Source organism: Bombus flavifrons, chromosome 5 (assembly GCF_040668555.2).
Source record: "Bombus flavifrons isolate JBK064 chromosome 5, iyBomFlav1_principal, whole genome shotgun sequence".
In the NCBI taxonomy this organism is placed as follows: domain Eukaryota; kingdom Metazoa; phylum Arthropoda; class Insecta; order Hymenoptera; family Apidae; genus Bombus; species Bombus flavifrons.
The window spans coordinates 12,385,713-12,406,571 of NC_138446.1; the positions used below are offsets into that span (position 1 = coordinate 12,385,713).

At 34.2% G+C, this 20,859-nt stretch overlaps 3 protein-coding genes across 12 annotated transcripts in view; 1 reads left to right on the plus strand and 2 right to left on the minus strand.

The window, feature by feature from the left end:
* Position 1: 1 nt before the first annotated feature.
* Rad17 (Rad17 checkpoint clamp loader component) lies at positions 2 to 4,158 on the minus strand. Of its 7 annotated transcripts, none has more exons than XM_069112592.1 (11): positions 2,780 to 3,202; positions 2,558 to 2,636; positions 2,110 to 2,265; positions 1,621 to 2,017; positions 1,384 to 1,540; positions 1,189 to 1,311; positions 931 to 1,109; positions 784 to 870; positions 533 to 723; positions 268 to 386; positions 2 to 139 (listed from the first exon to the last, which is right to left on the minus strand). In XM_069112592.1, the coding sequence occupies exons 3-11, from the start codon at positions 2,122 to 2,124 to the stop codon at positions 25 to 27; spliced, it is 1,383 nt and encodes a 460-aa protein (XP_068968693.1). In that variant the 5' UTR covers positions 2,125 to 2,265; positions 2,558 to 2,636; positions 2,780 to 3,202; the 3' UTR covers positions 2 to 24. The 7 variants fall into 7 exon arrangements, with proteins under 7 accessions (XP_068968693.1, XP_068968694.1, XP_068968698.1 ...); XM_069112593.1 differs by having other exon boundaries at positions 2,550 to 2,636; XM_069112597.1 differs by lacking the exons at positions 2,558 to 2,636; positions 2,780 to 3,202 and adding an exon at positions 4,025 to 4,158.
* A 29-nt stretch (positions 4,159 to 4,187) lies between these two features.
* rnh1 (ribonuclease H1) lies at positions 4,188 to 6,110 on the plus strand. Its single transcript, XM_069112613.1, has 7 exons — positions 4,188 to 4,509; positions 4,690 to 4,903; positions 4,992 to 5,141; positions 5,206 to 5,314; positions 5,409 to 5,539; positions 5,618 to 5,882; positions 5,970 to 6,110. The coding sequence occupies exons 2-7, from the start codon at positions 4,797 to 4,799 to the stop codon at positions 6,051 to 6,053; spliced, it is 846 nt and encodes a 281-aa protein (XP_068968714.1). The 5' UTR covers positions 4,188 to 4,509; positions 4,690 to 4,796; the 3' UTR covers positions 6,054 to 6,110.
* A 1,192-nt stretch (positions 6,111 to 7,302) lies between these two features.
* LOC138179617 (DNA ligase 1) overlaps positions 7,303 to 20,859 on the minus strand; it is a 35,273-nt gene continuing 21,716 nt past the window's right edge. For all 4 annotated transcript variants that reach the window (XM_069112584.1, XM_069112582.1, XM_069112583.1 and 1 more), the window contains 7 exons: positions 11,016 to 11,496; positions 10,067 to 10,548; positions 9,685 to 9,878; positions 9,226 to 9,536; positions 9,058 to 9,114; positions 8,792 to 8,971; positions 7,303 to 8,685 (listed from right to left, as the gene is read on the minus strand). In XM_069112584.1, the coding sequence (XP_068968685.1) occupies positions 8,644 to 8,685; positions 8,792 to 8,971; positions 9,058 to 9,114; positions 9,226 to 9,536; positions 9,685 to 9,878; positions 10,067 to 10,548; positions 11,016 to 11,496 (1,747 nt within the window). In that variant the 3' untranslated portion in view covers positions 7,303 to 8,643. The remainder of the gene's footprint in view (positions 8,686 to 8,791; positions 8,972 to 9,057; positions 9,115 to 9,225; positions 9,537 to 9,684; positions 9,879 to 10,066; positions 10,549 to 11,015; positions 11,497 to 20,859) is intronic.

Consider the following 20,859-nt stretch of genomic DNA (forward strand, 5'->3'; position numbering starts at 1 on the left):
TTACAACCTTAATATCCATGAACTTTATTGAATAATAATCTCTTCGATGTTGGTAACGGGTTGTTCCAATGTACTTTTCGATTTTGAACTGATTATGGAATCGTACCATCGAATTTCGGCAGCTGCTAGACATTTGTGCCTACATAGATAATGTTACATTTATGTATTCATCTATATACATATAATCTATCATATATAATGCTACATACATATATTACAATTACAAGTGCATTAAATATTGTAAGTTTCTATGCTAATTATACTAACGCATCGATTTTATCACTTGGTGGCTTTCTTACAGGATTCCACCCAGAAACGGGTTTTTGGTTCGTTACCATTAAACCTCGGACGCAATAAGATAAAGTAACTTTATTTAAGGTAGGATCCTGAAAATTTTAATATTAATTTTTTTAATTAAGTTCTTATTATAAATTTTTTTACCTAATGTATATATATATTAATACTGATGTTTTCATTGTGTATGAAACAAAATGTACAATTTTTTTAATTGAACGATAAATAATAAACGTACTCGCCACTCAGAATTTAAAACATCTGCTATACTTAAAATATTTGTAGAAATATCTACTTCCTCTATGTTCCCCATAGTATTCAAATAATTTTCTTGCAGGAAGTTCAAAAATACTGTTGCTTGTGACTGGAAGAAAGCTGCTATTTCATCAGGATCATGTACAAATTTCCAGTTGTTTTCAGTTTGAATTCCTGCAAATTTATTTATTCAGCAAGTCTTCAAATCTTAATGTACACAAAATATCTACTCACTTTTTGGATTAATTACTCGCCCAACACCATGAAGAAGCCCTAAAGTCTCTTCTCGAATATTACATTTATTTTCTCGTTCTTCTGGTACTAATGATATTAAGATGTTATTTAGAAATCAAGCGTATTATTATAACTTATTATATTTACCTTTTAATGAAATGAAAATTAGATTTAACAAAGCATTTCTAATGTCTCCTATGCTATTTGATAATATTTCATCAACTTTATTTTGTGAAACATGTAACATATGCCCAGCAATTGAATTCAAAATCTTAGTTATTCTTTTTAATGCATTTTTCATTGCAGTTTGTGTAACAGAGTTTATACTAAAATATAAAGGTTCTATATCAAATATATATAATAGAAGAACAGATCATGAATACATAATTATATTTAGAAACTTACTTAATTAAATCTATGCCAAATTTTTCTCTTATATTAGGAGAAAATAATGTCTGAAGCAATTTTGAATTTCCTACTTCTGTACATACAAATACTATAGGTTCTTTTCCAATTTCAAAGTACCTTCTAAAAATTAAAGTTTATAATAACTATATTTCAATAAAAATGGCAAAAGGAAAAATAAATAATTCTAATTACTGCAAAAGAGAAAAGAAACTCTCCTTCTCCTCATAAAAGACATTTGGAAAATCTTTTACAAGAAGTAAACGACTAGAATAATTACTTAGAACTGAACTATATCTAGTAGCTCTGATTAAAAATTCTTCAAATCTGTCTCCTTGTCTCATTATTCTGTCTGAATAAAAATTTAGAATTATTTCGTCATTTTATTAGATATTACTAATAATTTATTGATTTGAGAAAGAAAGAAATTACTATTTTCATCCATAATTTGATCAATAGGAGTAATCCATTCTGTAATATTGAAACCATTTTCTTTTGCAAGAACCCTTAGAGCTGTTGTTTTCCCACAACCAGATGGACCAGATAAAATTAATATGGCAGGTGTGCCTTTCCTTACTTTATATTGTAACCAATTTAGAATCTCTTGCTGTTTTTGTCTACTAACTACTAATTCAGAAGGGCTTTGTGCGTCACAAGCTTCCAGCAATGCAAACAGGCTACTAGCATTCTTTTTTTTCGGCATTATATCATAAGTGCTTGATTCTTTTAAAGCACTAGTTTCTAGTACTTGTGAAATGTTACGTTTAATCCCTGGTGTTCTTTTGATAGGTTCACATTCAAATGATGACATCAACCAACTACTGTTTTTCTAATGATAAACAGAAACATATTTAACATCAGTGAAGAAGGTATTTACATTTATAGATTAAGAATTAAAGGACCCATTCTGTGAAAATATACCTTTGTACTTGCCATACTGTAATGGGCATATAAATTCTTTACAGCGACAAAATATGTTATTACAATGCAGATTATTATTACAAAAATATATAAAATCTTTTGTTGTAATTGTAAGCATAGAAATATTTTCCAGTTATATCAATTTTTCATAGTTGTCTAAAAATAATCATAACTCGATTAATTATACAAAACTTTGTAACATTGTCTTATATGTTGAACTATATTATTTCAAATATCTTTTTGCATAAAAACAAGTTTTCAATATGATATAATATATTTGTATCGTACATAAGCCATATGTTAACCAAAAAGGGGAGAGTGAACTAGGGAAAAGAGCATGATTTCAGACTGTGTTTAGAGAGAATGTGAGAACAATATGCAACAAAGAACGTGTAGATAACTTGGCTTGTGTACAATTATTATTTCAATATACTAAATACATTTATACTTTTTCTTTTACTCCTTTACGCTTGATTGATTAATCCCATCAACTTTTAATTATATCGCAACATTTGATTAATAATTATCTGTTTGTAAAACAAACGACATAAAGATCATTTTATGTTCTTTTTTCACAGCCGATATTTATTTCAAAATTCAAATTGTTACACTAGATATACATATAGAAATTACAACATAAATTTTTAAAAATATATTTCTGTACTAATACCTCAAAAAAATCGATAATATTGTATTTGAATAAATTAATATATTCGTGTTAGAATACTTCGAAATATTTTCAGAAATTATCCAACCGGTGAAACCCAAAACACTTTTTACAGTAAAGATTGTGACTTTATAAGTTGTTTCCAAATACACATGTCACTTTCAGTATGTATGGTATCGATTAAATATCGTACATTTCAATGTTTGCACAAAAGTTCAAGAAAATATTCAATAACATAATAATAGTATTAAAGGTTTAATTGACTGTAAGCATAGGTACATATAGTTGAGTTCACAGGAGACACCGTAGTTCACAGTTTCACAACACGGTCCATAGCGTGCTTCCAATGTTAAAAAGTTCAGCCAAAAAATATATGCTAGATATGAGAGTTTCTAGCGGCCAACGACCGAATTACATGCACATTTCGTATCTATTGCTGTTGGTGAGAAAAACGAGAAGGAAAACGCATTCGTATCGACGGCGCGACGTAATGAAGGGTTACCAACGATCGGCAAGGATGAACAAAATATAAAAATTACTTACAGTTTAATTAAACATTAACAGTACATTGTTTTTTCTCTAACAATTACAACAAGGCCACTTTGCGAATAAAAATAATAATCAGGCGATACCACAAACAGCCATCAACGCGAGTAGCAGATAGCAACAACCAACAGTAATGATCTTTTCGAAAATGATTATACGATATATATACTATACATGCAAATATGTATGATACATCGGAAAATAATTAAAAACACGCGACGTTGCAAGAAGAATCGTATTAAAAAAGAACACGAAATAATATTCGCACATACCGAAAAATCATGTCAAATTCCAATAATAATTGTAATAGTGCCATCTCTTACAAGATTATATTCTGCTAATAGAACATGGATATTCTTCACGAAAAATTTCCTCAAGAACTCGAAAATTATAACTTCGATAAATTCTTATGTTCCTACATTCTAATTTTTGATATAATTTCATTTCAATTGTACCATCTCCTATGTTCCTATGTCCTATGTTCTCGTAATGTAAAGTCGCAAAATCGTTTCAAAGTTTTAGTCAAAATCTCGAAATTCTCAACTTCGACAAATTTCTGAAATATGATGTTGGTTTCAAGAATCGGGGAAATTGTAACACCTTCTGTGCTATCATGTTCTGATATAAAATTATTATTTTTACTAACAAATTTTGTACTCGTGGTTTTCTCAAAAAATGATTTTAATACTTACCAATACTTACCAATTTTCTTTAACCTTTTTGTCATATTCTATAACTTATTTCTTAAAGTTATTGGAATTGGAAAGCTCGTTTTCGAATCGGCACTAAGAGCCAACCGACTACTTTTAGCTACCGATGAGTATACTTGCAATTAGTTAATGTTTCGGTTAAGTTTTGTATAAGCACGTTTCTCCCAGCAAAACTGCCGAAGAAAGAAATGTGTATATAATTCGACCGTTTGGATATTGGAAGCGGTAATGCATGGATCGAACTTTTGGCAAAATTCTCGCATGCTCATTGTTGATATCCCTACTCATCTTTGCTTTCAATTACGGAAAAAGGTTATATAAATTGTGTTGATACATAATCCAGAGAATGAGAAAAAAAGTAGAAGAGTAAGAAATACAAAAACTTACAGTAATAATTACAGTAAAGTTAATATAATAAAATAATAATTTAAATTTGAGACAAAGAAAAGAACATTTCTATTTGACACATGTGTATCGGTATGTATATTGTATTTATTTAGACATTAACCACTTTGCCTGGAATATATGAATGGTCAGACCTGTGTTATATGATTGCACGATCTTAGATTTTAGTTATTTTTTGTACTTGTTTAAATCTTGTTATATGCTTTATATGATTGTAAAGTATATAATACATACTTTATGGTATTGTTATAGGAATAATTTACTGTGTATGTGTGAAATATTTCTCCCTAAATGTGTGAAATTTCATAAAATCAGTTAATGTATGAACAGTATTCATCATAAATTAATTGAACAATTAAATGACAATAAGTAGATTTGAGTATTTGATGACTACATTAAAAAATATGACCTCCAAATATTATTATGCAGTAGCCAAAGGTCGTAAACCTGGGATTTATCATACTTGGTAACAAATTTTTACATTCAGTATGCATTAATACATTGTTTTAAATCTACTTCAAAAAAATTGTATTTCACTGTTCTTATCAAATAAGGCCTGAATGTCATGAACAAGTGCTTCGTTTTTCTGGACCTGTATTTAAAAAATTTAAAACAGAAACAGAAGCACGCAGCTTCATTGAAAAATATGAGGAAGCAAATAAAGGAAATGACATGGAAGATGCATTACCTATAATTGGTAAAAGGTATGACACAATTTTAACATATTAGTGTACATAGATGAATATATTAATTGGAATATAATTTTAGACGACAAATACAAATTAACAAAGGTACAGACTCTGATACCGAACACTCAAGTTCAAAAATGCTAAAAATGACAGGTTCAACAAAATATGAAAATATATGTATAGATAAAGTAAGTGTAAGATAAAATATTTTATATGGAGTTCCACATATAATTTTTATGGATGGATTTTTATATTTATCTCACTATATCATTAATTTTTTAGGATTTAACTCAAAATTTAATTGTGGATGACAATGGTTTTGTCAATGTATATACGGATGGTGCATGTACTGCAAATGGGAGAAAAAATGCAAAGGCTGGTATAGGTGTTTGGTTTGGTGACAATCATCCTCTGTGTGTTACAATATATCTTTCAGTTATATTTAATGTGTAATTCAATGTAAATATCCTGTTTAAAAATGTTAACCGTAGAAATGTATCAGAAGCTGTTGTTGGTCGAGCAACTAACAACAATGCAGAAATTATGGCTGTAACTGTAGCTGCTAGACAAGCAAGAAAGGCAGGTATTAAAAATTTGAAGATTAATACAGATTCCCAATTTCTTATCAACTGCATAAAGTATTGGATACATAGCTGGAAAAAGAAGGGATGGGTTACTTCAAATAACACACCTGTTATAAATAAGGATGAACTAATAGAAATGGAAAAAGCTTTACAACCTCTAAACGTGGTTTGGGTAAGTAACATATGATTATTTTATTAGTACTTAATGCCTTAATCTTATATTTTATAGCTCATGAATATTGGTACTTTAATGTTTCAGAATCATGTCAATGGTCATGTTGGAATTTATGGTAATGAAATGGCTGATAAATTAGCTCGGGCAGGAAGTTCAAAATATATCTAACATTCATATGTAATATTCACAAAATAGTCATTAAATATATGTTTTTTTAATCAATAACTTAAATATTTACAGTATGTTTACAATTAAATTACATTTTAAGATACCTTAGATTATATAGAAAATATTTGATTTTAATGAAAAATAATGTAATAATAATAATCAAAAATTTTTTGTTAGATTAATGTAAAAATTAAGATGTTTGCAACATATTTATAACATATTTTATAAATAATAATCGATTATATAAAAATATGTATTGGTTGTAGTAAATTGTGTTAAATTATATTATGTGTATTAGTTTGTAGTTACATTAGGTACCCCTTCAATATTATCAACAGCTCGGTTTTCTGTTGGTCGAGGACATATTTGCTTTAAAAGGACGTATATATCCTCTGGAGATATCTGAAGAGCCAATAATTCCAATATGATTCTGAAAGAATAATTTCTTGAAATCACAATAGCTTTAACTATTATCAACTAACCAAAATAAGATTTTATTTTTTATATTTGTTTGTTTTTTTACGGCGTTAACAAATTTTGCACTTGTTGTGTTTAGATAAATATTACATATATTATGAAATGCTGACATTTATAGCATATAAGAGCTTATCTCTTTAGCTATATCTTACTAAAGCTTTCACAAACAATCGTATAGGTTATATTTGTGTAGTTCATAAATTATTACCGATAAACTCCTGGAACTGCTGAAATCCCTGCTAGTTCGGCCAGTGCTATCAATTCAACTTGATGAGCTTGTGGAAACGTCATTCTATTAATAAAAAAAGTCTTATGATACGGAAACAGTTTGCCGCGTAAATCTCTCCTACACAACGCTGTAGCAGTGTCGCCAATAGTTTTTTAGTAAATTATGGTAACAGTGATCCAAAATAAATATAAATTAATATTTTATATGAATAATTCATACATTTTATTGCATTTAATTATATAATTTATTATCTGCATTACATACATGTTATTTGATATATGAAATTTATATATATTTATACAACCATTATTTAAAATTACATAAAATATTTTATAAAAATAAAAGTAATCACTATGAAACTTTAAAGAATAAAGATAGAAAAACAATGAAAAAAACATTGACATTCATGAACTGAGTATTGCAAGAACTAAAAATATGTTAGAGAGATTGAGATCAACCTCGCTATTTTTATTCAAGAAAAGTGGAAAAGTTAATACATTTACAGCATGCATCTGGTTTAGAGATAGTAAAAATTCATGAAAATATGATTAAAAACTTTATTTTGGTTGCTTTATAATTGGGAAAAATATATATAAAGTTACGTGTACCTGTAGGAACTTTGGACTACAGATTATGTCTAGGGCAATTGTCGTTTAGGTAACATGCTGATTAAAAAAAAAAAAGAAGAAAGGAGAAAAAAAATGAACTCAAGACATGTCAAATATGTTACCAACGAACAAGTTGCAAAAAGAAAAAAGAAGTATCTTAAATCTACACTAAGACTAACACTTCATTAAATCTAAATTTATACGTTGGTAACAAACGTGATATAAAATATAATATTCAGTACGCATTGTACGTGCTGTTTCTCAAATGAACGTCGAAAGATACATGAAAGCTAAAACGTCCGTGTATACTTTGCATTTTTATCATCAAATGCGATATTATTTTAATGTAAAAGAATAGGACGTAGTTAAAAAAGGAAACGAAAAAGGAAAGGAAAATAGAGAAACGAAGCAAAAATGATGAAATTATAAAAACACTCGAATAGTCTACAACTTAAATTTGTTTAACATATAAAGTTGACCATGAAACGAATCTTACGCATGGCACACGGTTAACCAACCTTTTAAAATTTTACGCTAAACAACCCTGCTAACACGTATAAAATTATGTACAGCATCACGAGATACAGTTTTGTGCTTTCTTTCTCGTTATAAGAACACATACCAGCTAGTTCTGGTACCATCTCTTTTTTTTTTGTTTGGAAAAAGTTGAAAATTTTCGACTAGCGTACATCGTACGTCATGCATTGATTAAGGTCTAAAAAAAGTATCTGATATACGAAGTTGTTACGAATGTTTATACCCAACATGAACTCCTATTACGTTAGGAATTCCACGAACAGTTTGTCCTTTGAAAGATACACGTTAAATGCTTAATTTAGCAGGGTTAATACTCTCTATTTGTTTCCGTGAAGATTCACGATCGTTCGGAACTGACAACGAATAAAAGCAACGCGGTGATTACAGTGAAGCAACGATCGTCTCAACTTGATTCCTAATTCTTCCTTGTCAAGGTGCCCAAAGTCTTATGCTTTCACTCTTGTAAATACTCATCTTTCGTGAAAAGCGCCGTTATCATGGCGATTCCTTTTCTTCTCTTTAAAGAAATAAAACTTATTTTTTACAGATTAAACATGTTTTAAGGTCCTTAAAAATATATAATGCTTTCTCATTGTTTCTCCATTCCTCTTATCGTACTCAAAACGTGTTAACTCTCTCGCCTATTTTTGTTTTGACTAGATTCATTCTTAGTTAAAAGGGTATGTAATCTGATACCACGATTAAACGGAAGGTTTAGATTAATATATGTGCTCATCCCTTAACCAGAACACACTTCCGAATGCTCGTCCCACGCAGCAACCTGAAATTATTAATTTTACCAATAATCACTGTAATATAATTTGATCATTATATTTCACGCACGATATTTATTAAACATTGCATATGAGATAAGCTTTAAATCTTACTTGGCATTCACGACTACAATACCATTGATGACCGCAGCCAGCACATACGAACTGTGCTACACGTTCATGACATCCTTGGCATCGCGGCGGACTATCTCTATCCTCTCTAGCATCCCTGCCACCCGAAGAAATACGAGTCTCTCTATCTTCGATTACTGCTGACTCTTCTTCAACATCGTCCTACAAAGAAAAATATTTTTAAAATGTATCTATATATTCCACATTAAATGCATAAATATATATCCCATATTATAGTATACACTTACCACATGAGACTGAACCGGAGTGTTGATCACTGGTGTTATCGTTATTTCAGTTCGAGCCTAAAGATATTAAAGTAAATGATATTAGTACCGTCAATATACTAGGCTAATTTGTATATGCAATATGAGTAAAGTTTGATTTATATATATAAAAAAAAAAAAATAAAATACCTTGGAAGAAGATAGGAGGTCACTGATAGAAACCGGATTAGAGCCTTGATATGTCTGCAAAAGGTGCTGGGTTGCCGCACTTTGCTGTGGCATGGACGCGGCTGTTGGTGCATTCCTTTCTCTTTCAGGTGCGGTGAGTAATCTAGCTAAAGTAGGTGAAAAAGTAGTAGGTCTTGGAGATTGTGATTTCGTGAGAATTCCATGAAGTAATGAACCGCTCTGTTGAGGTGGAGTATTTTGTGGCGCTGGAGATGGAGCAACGGGGTGAAGCGTCACATCCGGATAGTTTTGAGGAGTTTTTACAGGTTCACCTGTAGCAATTTTACATGAAAATAATTAATAATTTGCTCGATACTTAACATTTATGAAAGAGTTAAATCAATTTCTAAACTTGGAACCTCAAAATATTCCTTTAGAATAAGGTCCTTTTTTTGTGCGGCTTTGTACGCAATTACATACCTTGTTGTTGACTTAATTTGGCAAACTGCACAAGCACATCCTTAAAGCTCATAGCACTATTTGGATCAACTGTGTTTGAGTTGCTTTTACAAGAGTCTGTACTAGAAGGCCTTGAATCAACGTTGTGACCCGTTTCGACCATAGCTCCACCAGCTCCAAGGCCAACATTCACCGAATTTCTCATTCTTCGACCTCTGTAACAGTTCAAGATATTTAATTTTTATAAATCTCACAAATACGAGAAATTTCTATTCCCGGAAACTTAAATCCTTGTGCAAACATTGTTCAAATATAAAATAGTAGAAATCAATCAATCAAAAGATTTGATAGGATTTGATGTAGTATACTTTCTGATTTGCATATTCTGATATTTTATGCTTACCTGCGCGGTACCGTTTCAGGATGCCTGAGTCTGTAATCAGCAATGATAGATCTAACGTCGACGATGGCACCTTGTCGACCTTCGCCGATTTGTCTATTCTCCGGACTAAGCGCTTCTGCCTGTTTCCGGCCATTTTCTCCACTTTGTTTGGGTGGTGTCGATTGGCGTTGCGATGCTTGTTTCGAGCCCTTTTCTCTTTTGAAAGCTGGCGAATCTTGAGAACTTTCTTCAGGTAGATCTTCCTTAGAACCGAAACTCAATTTTTCTTTGGATACGGGAGTAGTATTACCGCTACTTTCCCATTCAGGACCCAGCGCTAAACTAGCTGGTGGCAATGTGTCCGCTAATTGTCCATTGCCCTCCATAAATCCCATAACTTGTCTCCTTCTCTCAATTCTCAGGTACGCTTCCTCCTTTAACTTTCTCATGCTCAAAATCTCGTTCCATTCCATTTCTTTGGCACGTGCTAACTCGTCTAGGGCCTATTTTGCAAAGAATAAGAACGGAAATAATTAAGTACCCAAAATACCTCTTGGATATCGCGTTATGCTAATATTAGATAACACCTGACATCTCTTGAATCTAATAAATGTAAAACGTCTGACATACGTTGGATATCTCTATATAGTTTCTCCTATTAGAAAGTACTTACTATTCTCTATGTATATATATAATAAATATCAACTTAATATCCTCTACAACAATGTTCTAAATATAATTAAATTCGATTTTAACTAATAACTTACGACTAAAATGTGAAACTATCTTTGTTCTTTTCTAACAGTTGATATAAACATGCAATTCTGGAATCGTTTGTGTATATTAAATAAAATTGAAAGCAACGAATATTATTTTTGTTCTTCTCTTCTATCAGTCGATTCAAATGTATAATTCTGGAATTATTTGAACATATTAAATCTAACGGAAAGCAACGAAAAACAATATTTACCTGAACTTCGGCTCGAAGTTGATCAGCCCTCGCAGCAAGTTCTTCCGCGGTAACTTTTTCACAGCCAACGAGAGATGAGATATATTGTTCTCTCTGTTCAGTACAGAACTTCTTCGGAGTAGAATTCCCATTTGACGACAACTGCCCATTTGTAGACTTTCTCTTCCTGTTACCTTCCGTTTCCGATTTCGTGCAACGGGAAACTACGGGTTTCTGTTGCATCGTCTCCGCCGAAGACAGGCTTTTGCCTGCTACTTCCGGTTCTGAATCGCAGAGAGGTTCTTTTTTTATCGACGTGGATCGAAGGCATTCGATGGTGGTTGGAGCGGCGGCTGTTTCTTCCGGAAGAGCCGCTCCATTCTGCTGACTTTGAGGAACTTTTGGCGAAGACCTGGACGATTCGTCGTCCCTCGTCTTCTCAGCAGAATCCACCTTCTTCCCATTACCAGCCGCGCCTTCCATTGCATGCATCTTGTTCAAACTGTAAATAAATGTTTTCTCCCGTGAATAAGCATTTCCTCAGCGTCCTTCGAATATTTTATGTCGTTGGCCTTGTACTACTCGCTAAACTCTGTTGTCTAACTATGTATGTATTACTTATATGCGATTCTTCAATTTGTCTTTTTTTTTTTTTGTTAACATTATAACTAATAAGAGAGTACAAGAGATTGCTATAATCGTGACAATGTGACTTGCAGTGTAACACCTTTGATACGATAAATAGTTTATTAAACAACATTTAGATACTACTTAAGATGAAGTTCTTATTATTTTTTTGACACTTGAAATTGATTACAGTTCAGTACTAGGATGTCGTTTATTTGTTGATTAATAGATAAGTCAGATTAAAAGTATCTGTGATGTAATAATGACATTGATAAACTTGATAAGTCGGTTAAAGTTTACTTTGACCTTGCATAGAAAATAGTTGTCATTGAATCCAAGGACGTCCAATAGAAAACATCTGGTATACATCTATATTATCATTTTCACGATATCTTGCATCGTGCATACAAATCGGCCACGCGTCCGAAGCAACGGTGTAATTAACCGAGTTGCATAAAGGACTCTTAAGTAAGTCCAACAAATACACTATCTTCATTGTACTATGAGAATATCAGAGTTTTATTTAAGTTTTATCTAGGTATATCCGATAGATAAACGATATACTATATATTAAAGTAATATTTTTGTTTAATAAGAATTTTAAATACAATCTCAAAAACTAAACTGTGCGATAACTTTGTCACTTGGCAAAACAGCACAATATTCATTCTAACTCTACAAAACGCTAACAACAAGTTGCACTAGTTGTAGAATAACTATCCTACAATTATAATTATAGTCATTAATTTATATAACCGTAGTTATGTATGCTAGTTAATAGAAATTTCAACTTATCTTCGGACATCAAAAACATACATATATATATATATATATGTATGTAATACAAAATAAACGAAACACCAATCTTTAGTGCTCTTTAATTAAAACATATTATTTCTTTCCTAACATAAATAACCCTGGTACTATATCATGAACAAGTACCTATAGATTATTATTACTATGCGGAAACTTCGCATTCCTGTATTATTTATTCGATTTATTTCTTAAAATCACTGAAAATAAAAATTAAATTTCTCCAGCAGGGAATTTATCTAACGGCCTAACTTGCATGTAACATGTCATATTAGTGGTCCTCAGAAAATCTGTAACATAAATCTATGAAGTTTTTGTTGTAACTGTGCGCCCTCGATCGATATTCGGACGCGGATGAACGAGTGGAAAGTGGGGTTGCTCCCACGACGAAGATGACCCACGGTGGTCTTCGTAACGCGTGCATGGCCGTTCTGCGTTTACCCTCAGCAAGAGGCACGCTTACACGCGCACTAGAATAGAAGGTTGACCACACAGTGGGGTTAACGCTTTCGCGCTTCCTATGCGCTCCACTGCCTGCTTCCAAGAGAGACCGCTCCTCTCTACAGGAACGTATCTACACTCTATCATTTACAAATCGATAAGTCCATTTGCAAAAATCTATGGTATCAAGCACTCAGAAATTAAAAGTATTTTTAACCATGTTACGATCTCTCAAATTTTGTATTTCCATTTTCTTCTCATTTTAGCAAATAAAAAACATTTATTTATCATAAAATAGTAATAAGAGATCATGCGTGCCAATAAGACTCGTCTCCATATTTTGGTCAAGATATTTTTTAAGATTAGGAGAATCCAATTTGTCGAAAATGACACAAAGCTGCTACGATCTTTTTCGAAATTTATGTTTCGAGATCTAGCAAACGAAATGGATTTGAATGTTCTGAGAAAAAGTTTAACACGAAATTGAAATGAAAAATCACGCGCGATGATAAGACCTTTTTCACATTTTGTTCGAACTCTGAATGTGATATGATATGTTAAAAAAAAGCTCTAAAAATTTTTAATGTATTTGCGCATAATCTGTTTTTTGGCATATCTTTGAATAAACTATAATTATTTTGGAAAGCTATATATGTGCTGTTTCGTAATTTTCACTGCTATTTATTGTAACTATTCGTGGAGATTTTTAAATACCATAGCAATATATAGAATTAACGATATGCTTTATCGATGATAAGCGACAAAATGTAGTGAACTATGAACTTCGGAGTATTTTAGTATTATATTTTTATACGACTATTTTTAATACATTAATATCCCGGATATAGGTTCCACGGGAATATATTATATGAAAATCTTATTAGCTGTAAACATATGTTTTGATTGTTGATGAAGCTAGTAATACGCTGAAAATTTAGGTTACGACCGTAGCTCCAAAGCAAACGAAACAAACAGGTATCAAAAATATAAAAGCTCGCACAAGCCTGGAAGGCTTCCTTCCTACAGTAGACGATTGTGTATTAAATTATGAATTTAATGATTGGAAAACACGAGTAATAAAATATTTATATCTTCTTAAATACTAATAGGTAAGCCTCATTAACATGTTGTTGCTATTTAACATAATGTTAGTTTCTCAAAATATGACTGTCAATATTTATATGGAAATTTACTTATAAATTTAAATTCGATGAAATAAATTACTTTTTATATTTTTCAGAACTATTCTTGTTCCTTGTTTTAACGGATACTTGAGAAAACGTCTATCATATTTGTCTTGTCAAATATTACAATTTATTAATATTATTGTTATAAACAAAGGAAACTTCAAGCAAACTATTTCTCCCGGTCAAAAAGCAGATAATACCGTTTTCTTGTAATATCGGTATTCGCGACAAAATAATTTGATCAAATAAAAGCTGTCAAAATGATAAAACAATTAAGGATATTAATTCTACGTTAATACGTCGAATGTCATGCAAATTTTATATATCTCGTCTTGGAAACCACAACAGATTCAAATATGCAATATGTAATTTTTCCAACATATTTTCTATTTGCGCACTTTTCCTTGATAGTCTTATCTAAACTACTTACATCGTTGATAATTTCTTAGTCCGCGAAATTTATCTTATTTTAATTATTTAAAAAAATTAAGTACCGTGAGTTATTGATGGCCATCGTACCAATTAACGTGTGAAAAGACGAATTTATATCAGTTTTGTAATACGTTAGGAAACATTAGATTAATGAGAAGTAAACATTATGCGAGGAGAGGAAATACGAAACTGTAGAATCGTCCAAAATTCGAGGCTACGCCTGTGTCTGGTTTGGTACGAGAGACGCGGTGCTTGTGTGATCGTTCGTAAGAGGGGAGGAGGGGAGGAGGGGGAGATTGCACGTGAGAGAGGGAGACAAGACGGTAGAAAGAGAGGACAAAAGAGGGGGAAAACGAAGTTCGTTGCACCCACTCGCGTTCACTGCACTTTATAGACGCGGATATAGGTTTCGCGGTACCAATTCTGAAAAGCGAAGTCTTCTTCGAGTCTTCGGGGCTTTCGATCGAAATAAAAGGATTACCGTTAATTCTAATGCGTCTAATCGACTCATTTCACGCTAATTTAGTTGGAATTTCGTTACAGGAGGAACGAATAATTTTTTATTACTTCCTACACACGATGAATAGAATAAATTTTCGCAACGACTCTTTTTTTAAATAAGTATTTAAACAGGTTTATATAATATAAATTAATTTAAATTATTATTAAATTTCCAAAGAGTAGTTGAACATTAAAGTTTCCAACTCTGGAAATAATTTTCAAATACATTCCTCAGGTATTATACGTGCCAGTTAAGTGTTTAAATAATCGCAGGCCAATATATCAAGAACTTTAAAATATAATTTAGGTCATGATGCTTATTTTACTATTATTCTCTTGTTCGTCCTTTTTTCCAGGTAGAATGTAACAGGTGGTTACTGGTCGTATTGACTTTCGTTTTCAGCATTTGTGCACTCGCCAATAATCAGATACCGTTCACTTTAACAATTACCCATATAAAACGATACCATACATTTCATAAATACGTTCATAGACTTAAAAGAGTCGGAAAAATGCTGTTTACGAATAACAATACTACCGATCTACTGTCAAACGTAAATCTATTAATTTGATTGTTGTATGGCACAACTAGAAGAATCTGGATATTTCTACTCACTCATAACTAATACTGCATAAGCCTAAAAGATAGCAAACAGAGGAAACTGAAATAATATTTAATTCATTTTCTACTTGAAATATCTTGGCGAGAATATTTGAAAGAAATCTGCTCCAAGTACCTGTATGATCCATATTGAAACCGGACGTTTTGTTTACTTTGTATCAGTACAATGATATTCCATTGCCATGATTACTAACATTAAATTCACCGTTTTAAATACTTCTTGGTTAGAAAATGATAACGCAGGAGGTAAACAGGCACCAAATCACGTTACACTGCACTAACTAAAGGATTTGTATTTCGTTTGAGTGTCATACCTTTCACGCTTTCCTTGGCTTCACGAAACAGTAATAGAGCATAGAGCTGTTTAGCTGTGGCGATAGCGAAAGCGAAGGAGAAAGCGAAACCGGCCGGCAAACCGTAATTGAAATCTTCTGGATGAACGAATAAACGAATAAAACTGGGAAAAGCTGTATCGCCAGGAGACATGAAAAATATAATCATTACCATTAATTTCAACGTTAATCATGAGGAGCTTATAAAGTAGCGGTACACGTTGTAAAGTCGAGCTCGCCGTCCTTGTGCAACTCTTTCACGCAGTAGATTCAAAGGAGAATAACGACAGGATTAATATCGATCGCGTAATCGAGGTCACGGAGAGGTTATTATCGATGCTATGGATTTACGAAAAGTATCGAGGTTAAGGAAACGCTTTTCAAGTAAATACACTATCGAAACTAATAGCATACAGCTTATACTACGAGTTCGATAAAACACACGATTTTTCAGGAAATACAGGAAATATTTAAAAGAAGAATGTAATATTACTTCACTACGTTTCACAGGGGCAGAATCATGACACAAGAGCAAGATCAAAATTTTCTTTAAATAGCTCCATGCGACTAATATTTTCCTCGAACCAGTATGCTAATGACTGTCACGAATCAAGATGAAACACAAGCTATAACTGGTCCCTATATCGGTCACGAGATAGCAACTTTCACAATTAAGATCTTAAAAAGAAGAAAACAATCGATAGAGTTAGCGTTGTTGTTGTCCCGCAGATTGTTTTGCACGAGACAAAACACAAAATTACAAAAGCTCTACGATTCTCACTTAACTGTCAAACTGCTAACCTGCTCGAATTTTACGAAACACCTGAAATTGGTACATAGAATTTATATTTGCTAACATACACGCATAAATTACACCGTACGCAAATCGTTAACCTACGCACGTTAGACGTATATATCGGGAAAGTTGAGCAGCAGATTGTTACATCTTCTCGGAAGTAACCCTCGACATTGAGAGGTGGTTTCCGGAGAATTGGAGCGGCGCGTACCGGCAAAAAAAAGAGCTCTCGCCACGAGAAACCGTTGACACAGGAACCAAGTGGCATAAACACACTTCGTATGCACCGTTCACACTCCACTTGCACTTTTCACCGCTGCCGTTCTCCGGTCTCGGCAAATCCTTTCTTTCTTCGACCCCTCTACCCCGGAGGTAGCCGGACGTAGTCGATCGGAGCCGATCGTAGCCAATCGGCCGCGCTTCGCGTCTTTACACCGTGGCGAAACACTCGCCACTTGCCACTCACTCTCGACACACACCGATGATTCCTTTACAACGGGTAGTAAAACGTTAAAGATCGTGAAAGGTCATTCGTCTATCGCGAACAAGAAAAAAAAAGAAAGAAAAAAGGCAAGCTTCGGACACGACAGAACAAACGAGTCGCGAAATCAGCAAAGATCGAGGTATGGTTATTGCCGCGATTGGTAAGCCGGTGACTGAAGTCTCGTAATCCTTTTCATCGCTTTCTCCGATGCGAAGTTACTTGTCCAAAGGCACTATCACGTTTCACGGACGAAAGTTCTATGACCGTGCCGGCAACCGCTAGCGTATACACGCAGTTCGGACGCGGAGCCTGTTTTCGCGCATTTACGGTTAGACGAAGGACGTCTAACCGACTATAACTCGCGCGAGTAACGCGAATGCCGTCGTGTACAGAAGTCGAAACGATAAAGACGGATGATCGTAGAAACGTAGAGACACAGCGAGAGAGGAAGAGAGATAACGTGAGGGAGAGAGCGGAGTGCAGCAGGTCGGCCGGCTTAGGTGGGGTTGCCGTGGTTAATGCGGTGGCTCGAGGGGGCAAGAGGAGGTGGGCGAGCAGATAGAAGCGCGCGCGTGTGCGTCCGCGCCTAGATTGGGCTAGGTTAGGTTAGGTTAAACGCTTGCCAGGGAACCTTGCAGCGGCGTCCTACTTCTTCTTCGCGAGCGAGCGCGCGCTTTCGTCCTCCGTCTCCTCCTACTGCCCTCTACTACCTCCTCTGTTTTATTCGAGGTTGTTATAGTCCTATTCGAACATCGTCGTTTGCGTGTACGATTAAAACCGCGATATTTTTCCTCAAAATAGAACTTTTCACGCGCACACTTTGTGCAAGCAATGTCGAAGAATAGTTAAATTGAAAAACACTGATATTCCATCGTGATACGGTAAAATAACCTATATCGTATCGATGATACGAATACGAGCAAATTTTTAGACTTTACACTGTGAAAGATGCGAACGGTTTAAAAAACTACCGGATAAATTATACTCGTAGTCGTGTTTCTTAGTAATTATAATTATAACGATAATACTAGTTTGTCCGGCTTTGTGATGCACATAGGAAATGGAGGTTATATATAACACAAGGAAAAATAAACCGTCTAAAATTGGAAAGTTAGCAACTTTAAGCGCGAAGAAATTTAATCAGTTTTATAATTTACAGCGATGAAAGACCATAAGAAACAAATATTGTCGTTTAAAACTGGAAAATAAATTAGAACAATACTGGCACAGGTCGATGTAAGCAACACACGATCTACGGAAAGACACGACGGAAAGGTCGACTTCGCGGCGTAAGTGGGGGAAGAATACGAAGAAGGAAACCTCTTCATCGACGAAGTTGCTATTATTATTGACATCAAATGATTACGAGAGAGACTCTTCCTTTTTTTTTTTCTCCTTCTAAAACACGTCGGAAAGACTTTCACGGGAGCAAGGAAAATAAAGAAGAAAAAGAACGATTTTGACCTTCGCTTTGTCGCGAAATCGTTCACCGCTTGGTATATTTTAGAGCCTTGCGGTTAGAAGAAACCATAACCAAGGTGGAACGATAAAGCAAAACAATTCGCGTGTAGCCTATTTCGTTTTTCCTCTCGTTTTCTAGGAATTTGATTCATGTATTAGAAAGTAGTAAAATTCAAACAGGTTCTTTACTATAAACACCTCTGCAACACATTTAAGAATATATAAACACAGGATCCCAAATTTTAAACAACGTTATAGCAAAACTGCTAAGCTACATAAACACTAATCAGAAACAGATATTTTAAGATGTAGTATTACAGATTTCACAGTCAGATACTTTTAATCCATTCTAAATATATCCACCATAAATTGTATCAGTAAGAGAATCGCACGATAAATGCAGCGAAACAATGATCATAACTAACGTGTTTTCCCAGTAACTAATGTTGGTAACGTGTAACTGATCTCAATAAATTACGAGATATGGTTATGAAATCGGTCGAATTTCCGGAAATTTCAAAGCGATACGATTAATTACAAAATGATAGAATAGTAAGGAAGAGAAGAAGGAAACCTCTATTCTAGTAAGACTTGTGCTATTGTTATTATTATTAATATTATTATTATTATTATTATTGACATCGAACGGTTACGAGAGAATGTGCTCTCCCGCTCCGCTCGCGTTCCTCTCGACCTAATTCGCGAACGCTGACGATCGGAGGAGCGTTCTCGCCTGCTCGAGGCGTCCCTGAGCGCCAAGGACGTTCTCGGGCGCGTTGGTGAACCACACGCGTTCAGGTTCCTCGAAATATTTCACGGAATCAAGCTGAGCTTGAATCTCTCCTTCTCTTAGAAGGATCTCATCGTTGCCCTTAAACGATCAATGGTCTACCGTCTCCTTTTCGTGACTAATGAGTTGGTACTTTTGGACAAACAACCAGTAGAAAGCGATAAAAGATAGATAGGACGAATGCGCCAGGAAATTGTTTCGAATGTTCTGCTTTAAATAGAAACCGATGCATATAGAAATAACTAAGAAAAAAATTAAATATACGTAGATAGTTTTGGGCGAGTTTTCCAAGTGAAATTCTTAATGTCGAGCTTGTCGAAAAGTGGAGCGATTTATCGAAACAGCTATCATGAGGCGGTCGTATCAAAAGCGAGACGACTGCTCGAATGTTAGGACATGTTCGACAAGGCTAGGTGCATTTGCCAGAAACGAGCCGGTCGTCTCGTCCCTGACCGCGAAGGCCTTTCTCGAACGTTGTTGCATCGGTCAGAGGTTGAATTAGATTAAGTCAGGTCTAGACTAGTCCAAAGTTCTGTCATCGTTCGACCAATAGCTGGCGTACGATTTCATTGAATTTTTAGCATTGCATTTCCTTGTTCTTGCGCCAATAAATAAAGCAAAAAGGAAATTCGGATCGTTTTCCGTAGATCTCAGCAATGCGCGATAAAGCGAAAGACATTACGATTGTTGATCGTCGAGTTTTCGAAATACTCAGCGATATTGTATGAAATTGACGACGCTGTACTCTCGACATTTCACTATTAGGTGTAAAGATTACTCGAACGTCGCCGTTACCTTCGCGTAAAAAGCAACCGTTAATTTAATAAAAAACGATCGATTCTTCAAATTCCATCGTCAAGAGGAAAAAATGGCCTCACTGTAGAGGCTGAAAGAAATGGTTGAAACGCGGCGAGAGCGTGCGGGGAGCATGGCGCGTTATCCAATAACGAAATTAAAACGTCACCACTTTCGAATGATAATAAGGCGAGCGCGTCTTCGAAAATATCCGAGAAGAGATAACGATCGGCGGACCATTAGCGTTTTGGTCCGTTGAAATTGCAAAATGCAGTACTTGATCCCGGTATTTAATTTAAGAGGATGAACGGTAATAAAAATCGTTTCGCCCGCGTTGGAATTCCCAAAACCAGTCACGTGTTTCATTGGACGACCATGATGCAAATGGTTCTTCGGGGGAACCTTGCACGCTCAAGGATTCGTGGACGAACCGACGAGGATAGCCGTGAAACTCTGCCCGGTTCTGCGCCTTTTCCACATAAGATCACGCGGCGTTCTACGAGAAACGACGATATATCACGAGGTGGAATGACGAAAGGAGGACGGTCGATTCTCGGCCCGAGGTCGTTCGTAGGTCAAACCGC

Coding starts and splice junctions, on each gene's coding strand:
- rnh1 (XM_069112613.1), top strand. CDS start 4,797: ATGACAATAAGTAGATTTGAGTATTTGATGACTACATTAAAAAATATG. Junction 5,142..5,205: donor TTACCTATAATTGGTAAAAG/GTATGACACAAT, acceptor ATATAATTTTAG/ACGACAAATACAAATTAACA. Junction 5,315..5,408: donor AAAATATATGTATAGATAAA/GTAAGTGTAAGA, acceptor TTAATTTTTTAG/GATTTAACTCAAAATTTAAT.
- Rad17 (XM_069112597.1), bottom strand. Junction 724..783: donor GCGAGTAATTAATCCAAAAA/GTGAGTAGATAT, acceptor ATAAATTTGCAG/GAATTCAAACTGAAAACAAC. Junction 387..532: donor TTTTAAATTCTGAGTGGCGA/GTACGTTTATTA, acceptor TAAAATTTTCAG/GATCCTACCTTAAATAAAGT.